We start from the raw sequence: 6,190 nt of genomic DNA on the forward strand, positions 1-6,190 counted from the left end.
GGCACCTTCTCACGGTCTAATGGCTCCGACACTACTAATTCATAATAGTTATCAGAGGACTCCCTCAGTTTGAAAGGCATATTATCTGGAATATGAAGATCAACTATTCCATTATCACCTGAATCTTTATCACTGACACTAACTACAGCTATCACTGTATCCAATTCAATGTTTTCAGTGACTGGAGTTTGAAATGACTTGATAGAAATTTGTGGATGATTATCATTCATGTCTTCTACAATAATCTTAATTTTACATTGGCCTGATAATGCACCAACCCCTTTATCGGTTGCTATAACTTCCATATCATAAATCCTGAAATCTTCATAATTTAACACCCCCTTTACAGTAATCTCACCCGTCGTAGGGTTTAGATTAAAGGTTTCCTGTGTTTTTTCCGATGTATACAGACTATATGAATATACTATTTCTGAATTTAAGCCTTCATCTAAATCTGTCGCATTAAGATGAATAACAATGCTTCCAACTGGAGAATTCTCCAGTACACTAACCTGATAACTGTCTTCTTCAAATTTAGGGGCGTTGTCATTTGTATCTAAAACGTGAACAAAAACAGTAGCAGTTCCTGAACTAGGCGGTATACCGCCATCTACGGCCGTAAGAATTAAATTATGAGCAGCGCGTTGTTCTCGATTTAGTTTTTTTGTAAGGATCAAATCAGCAAATTTTGATCCATCTCTTCCTGTTTGAATTTCGATAGTGAAATAATCACTTTCACTCAAGTGGTAGGCTTTTACGGAGTTCGATCCAACATCTGGATCAACTGCGTTGCTCACTGAAAAACGCTCTCCAGCCTCTGTCCCTTCTGAAATGTCTAAATCTATGGCGTCTCTTCTGAAGTGGGGCGCGTTATCGTTTATGTCCATTATCTCCAATTCTATGTAAAAAATTCTTTTGGGATTTTCGATTATTGCCTCCATTTTCAGATAACATGACGTCTTAGCGGGACAGAGAGATTCTCTGTCAATTCGTTCAACAATGTACAGCTCCCCTGTTTCTTTGTTCACGTCCAGATATTTTCTATTTGCAATGATCTCTAGACGCATTTTCCGTTCGACCAGTGTCTTCACATCTATTCCCAAATCCCCGGCTAGATTTGCTACAACAGAGCCTTCTTCCAGTTCCTCGGGAACAGAGTAGTGTGTCACAGCTGCAGTGCACTTTATATTGGAAGCGAGGAGAATGAATATCAGCACATACCTTCTCCAGTGTCCAAAGCAGACAAAACCCTTCATTCTTACTACGACCTTTCTTTTCTTAAGCAATTTAAAACAAGTGGGCTTTAAAGAAGAGGTAGGCGTCAGTTAAATCTCCCCCGACAATGCAAGTACAGTGTCTGGAAATCCTTGAAATCCAAATTCACCAGGAGCTGCTCGTTTTCCGTTCACTTCCTCTTATTTAAAATTTTACTGGGGTGGCGATCGAGATGTCACTATTGTCCCGTAAGTTAGATTGGGAAACAGCGCCTCTGCCTGAAATAAAATGGCCATCACACAATATTTTTTAATGCAAAAATAATTTACTAATTTGCCCCAAGATTAAAGTTAAACACTAAGAAATGCTTAGAAAGTTTATTGGTAATGATTTACACGGCTGATGTGGAAGATGCGTTTTCGTGGGAGTATTTTACTTTTTTTATTTTCACTTGAATGGGTCGCTGCACGACATAGAATAAGTATATTCATATCATTTTCTGTAAAACGTCGCCTTTTATTTCCAAAATATTTTATATAAACTGCAAAAGGGGAAAACGTTTGTTTCACCTAAAATAGTATGTTTCATCAGTTTGCTTTAGATAACTACATTGAACTAAATGTCGAATAAAGATTTTAGGATAGGACATCACTGAACTGTGCTGCATATAAAAGACCATGAGTGTGAATAATAAGGATGACATTTAATAAAATTTGCATCTCAAAACAGGGGAGCATTTCTAAATTAATGCTTGGGAATAAAGCTATTTAATCCAGTACTGGGTGATAAAATGAACATTTTCTGAATGATATTAAACCCAATCAGGGTGACTCAAAAAAGTGCCTCACCTGCAGAGTAGAAGCTGCTGAGTCACTAGTGTCTGTCAGCCCTGTCCCTCTCGGTATGCTGGACACAATGTACCTGGAGCCCTTTGGCAGAGGCTGTCTAACCACCAGCTTTCCTTTCCTGGTCTCTGCTAGAAACAGACTGTACCAGTAGGCATCGTTGGAGACCAGAGTGGAGTCTGCGATGGTGGAGTTCCTCTCACTGATCACACTGTTCCTGGAGGGAGGAGCTGCTTTGCTGGGCTTGGGTTTCTGACACTTGATCACGATGGAGTTGGATTGAGCGCAAATCACCTGAGAGAGATGACCAAATACAGGTTGATGTCTGAGAAGATGTCATATCTCTTCATGTATCTGTGGAAAGGAGAGGAAGCGCAGCTCTGGAGTGAACTCAGTTTTGGCACTATGGGCTTGGTTTTCTGACACTTGATCACGATGGTGAACCAATATACGTGATGAGCAGCAGAAGACACCTTACACCGGACGAGACGCAAGAGAATACATTAAAATATTGCATATGACTTCAATTATATCAATCGACCGTAAGTGATGTTCTGAGAAGACTGTCATTATCAAACATTATAAAATTTCACCAGAAAAGGGTGGCTCGCTCAGTCATCGTTGGTATATGGTGATGAGCAGCACCGAGCCCAGACCGATGACCAAATACAGGTTGATGTCTGAGAAGATGTCATATTCCAGAGGCTCCTCAGTCATGTCAGAGTAGGCTTTAACAGCAGTCTCCATTGTGGTCAGCTTGATGGTGACTGTAGCAGAGAGAGCAGGCTCTCCATTGTCCTTGGCAACAACAACAAGTCTCTGGTGGCGTGGATCTCTGTAACTGAACATCCTCATAGTCCGGATCTCTCCATTGTATTGGTCCAGACTGAACAAGGTGGCGTCAGTCACCTGTAGAAACTGGTAGGTGATCCGAGAGTTGTGCACAGAGTCTGTATCTAAGGCTATCACCTTTGCAATCAGGGATCCTTTATCAGTGGATCTGGGGATCTTTTCCTCCACCACAGAGCCGTGTGCACGCCACGGAGACACAATAACTGGAGCATTGTCGTTCTGGTCCACAATAATGATGTGGACGGTCACGTTACTGCTGAGAGGAGGAGAGCAGGAAGATAAAAACAACTCAGAGTCTGAAACACTTTGGCCTGGCGATTAGTATGCAGAACATATCCTCTCTCAGTACAAATCTTCATAAATTCAATCCAGGTTTTTTGCTGGAAGTATAGAGCAGTGAAAAGCCATTACCTTAAATAACGGAAGAGATCTGGGTTCCCACGCAAACAATGAAGTCATTTAATTGTCAGAGAAGGTATGATCTTCTGCTCGGCATTGCAGATTGGAGAGCAATAGTGTACACTGGAGGTTTGTTTAGGCTATCTTCTCCTTGTCTCTTATATATGAAGAATGTAAGTTGGAACACTCAGATACTTCAGTGAACTATTACTCCATACCTACCGGGTTTCAATCGGAGGCGTTCGGCGGTCAAAGGCAAGTTGGCAGTGGAAGCTGAGCATAAGGCCCCATGGTGCGTTATTCTCCCAATGACAACGTATAGTATAACCAAGAAACTGAAGGAATGGGTCAGGTACGAATATGTGCAAACTGGGAAGGACTACTGTGGAACAAACTTAGCCTTGATCTCATTAACGATCTCCAGCCTATAGACGTTAATCACCCCAGCATCGGTACATCTAAAAGGGAATCGAATTGCGACTATGACCTTTTTATTTCAGCTCAACGGTCCAGAATAAAGGAGGAGAAGCCTTGTTGTACAACAGTGAAAGTAAAAAATACTCTGGATGTATGGTATCATATTCCACACGGCAGAAGACAAGGTGAGCTTCTCTCACGGGTTAAAGGTTCTCTCGCCTTAGTGACATTGCGGTCGAGAAGATTGACAGGCTCCTAATTCAAATGTTATCAGAGGAACTTCGATACTCTCTATGTTTGATAAAGGCCACAAATCGTATTATTCTACGGTGTGTTTACCTTGGAAAACCGAGAAGATTCAACTATTCCATTATCAACTACAACCGTTGAATCTTTATCAACTGACACTAACGTAACGGTCTATACTGGTGGTCTTAAGGCATATTATCTGGAATACGAAGATCAACTATTCCATTATCACCTGAATCTTTTAAATCCAGGAGCAGCTGCTGGTATCACTGTGTCTGTGGGTGTGTCTTCTTTTATTGGACTCTGAAATGATTTAATTGATATTTCTGGGTGATTATCATTCATATCTGTCACCTGTATTGTAAGTTTACACTGTCCAGATACTGAGTTAGGGCCCTTATCACTGGCTATAATTTCCATTTCATAAAGTTTTAAATCTTCATAATTTATCATCTCTTTGACTCTGATCTCACCATTTTCTGGATTGAGGTTAAACATCTTTTGGGTCCTTTCTGATGTATACAAACTGTATGAATATGTTATATCAGAATTTGATCCTTCATCTAAGTCTGTTGCATTAAGATCAACAACAAGACTTCCAATCGGAGAGTTTTCCATCATTTTAATGTTCATATTGTCTTTGTCAAAGGTGGGTGTGTTATCATTTGTATCTAAAACTCGTACAATAACACTTGCAGTGCCAGAACGAGCAGGTGTTCCTCCATCTATAGCTGTGAGTATCAAATTGTGAACAGGTTTCTTCTCTCGATCTAAAGTCTTTTTCAAGATCAAATCCGCAAACTTTGATCCATCTCTTCCGGTCTGAACTTCTATATTAAAATATTCACTTTCACTCAGATAGTATGTTTTCACTGAATTGGATCCGACATCCGGATCGACTGCATTACTCAGAGAAAATCTCTCTCCTCTTGACGTCGCTTCAGATATATCCAAATGTATTGTGTCTCTTCGAAATTGTGGGGCGTTGTCGTTTATGTCAAGAATTTCAACTTCTATATTAAATATTCTTACTGGGTTATCTAGTATAACCTCTAATTTTAGATAGCAGGACGCTAATGACTTTGTAGGGCAAATATGCTCTCTGTCGATTTTCTCTACAACATACAGCTCACCAGTCTCTTTGTTTAGGTCTAAATATTTCTTGTTCGCGATGATATCAAGACGCATCTTCCTCTGATTCAGAGTTTTCACATCCAGCCCGAGGTCGGTGGCGAGATTAGCCACGACGGATCCTTCTTTCATTTCTTCTGGTATTGAATAATGAGTTACTGAGGCCGATGTGCACCGAGCAAAAGAAAAAATAATAGCGAGGATCACGTACCTCTCGTAAGACTCCATTGTTCTGGAAACCCGTCTTGTATGGGAGTTCATCATATATAATGTTTGTTTCCAGCAATATTCATTTAAAAAATTTCCCTCTTTCTTCTGAGCCCAACGCACATAGTGTGAATTCCAAAGCACATTTAAACTTAAATCAAGGCCAGCGCTTTTCGCAGCGGAGTTTCAGCACTACGACGCTGTCCTCTTGCTTCTAAACGTGCGAAGACCATCACGCTTTTCTGCTTTTATGTTCTTTGCTTTGCATTTTACTGATAGAATAGCGCCACCCCTGAGATTCTGTCAGAGTCTTTGAAACGCAATGAACACCACACGTCTTCAAATTATTCTTGATTTTCGTTGGTTTTTGCATATATTTTTGTTTTTAATACACACGGACCTGGATACCGTTAATGGTGGTCCCAAAACATAAACGATGCTCGTTTAGTACATTAAATGACTTCAAATTGATTATTGCTGAAAAAACAATCAACAATCAAATTTCAGACGCAATTGACCAGTCAAAACGATGAACCTTAATGACCTCACGATTTCTGCATTATAAAACGAAATATCACGGAAATCCTGCAGACGATTTTCAAATATGGTAGCACTTCGAGTTGTCATTACCTTTTATAATTTCTCATAATAGATCTAATGATTCTGAACGCATATCTCCATGACCATGGTTGTTTAGGTGACGTCGTGATCTAGTCGCTCTTTACCACTGATAAAAACAAATTATTAGAGATAATAAAGTACTCAATTGTATTAATCATAAATGCACGAGTTGCCAATATTACATATACAGAATGCACAGGAAAAATATTGAAAATACATGATATTACATTTTATTTCCACAAAAACAAGAACAG

General features: G+C 39.9%; 1 protein-coding gene across 8 annotated transcripts in view; it reads right to left on the reverse strand.

Moving 5' to 3' along the window:
• The window catches only part of LOC102309241 (protocadherin alpha-C2), a 44,457-nt gene that overhangs the window by 23,927 nt on the left and 14,340 nt on the right, over positions 1-6,190 (reverse strand). Inside the window, exon 2 of one of the 8 annotated variants that reach the window (XM_042226948.1) lies at positions 2,064-2,319. The exons of 4 other annotated variants lie outside the window; for them this stretch is intronic. In XM_042226948.1, the coding sequence (XP_042082882.1) occupies positions 2,064-2,319 (256 nt within the window). Of the gene's footprint in view, positions 1-5; positions 2,320-6,190 lie in introns of those variants that run through there. 3 more of the 8 variants (XM_042226954.1, XM_042226953.1, XM_042226949.1) reach the window with 3 other exon arrangements.

This window comes from Haplochromis burtoni, unplaced genomic scaffold, assembly GCF_018398535.1.
Source record: "Haplochromis burtoni strain Fernald_Lab_line unplaced genomic scaffold, NCSU_Asbu1 Contig_236, whole genome shotgun sequence".
NCBI classification, from domain to species: domain Eukaryota; kingdom Metazoa; phylum Chordata; class Actinopteri; order Cichliformes; family Cichlidae; genus Haplochromis; species Haplochromis burtoni.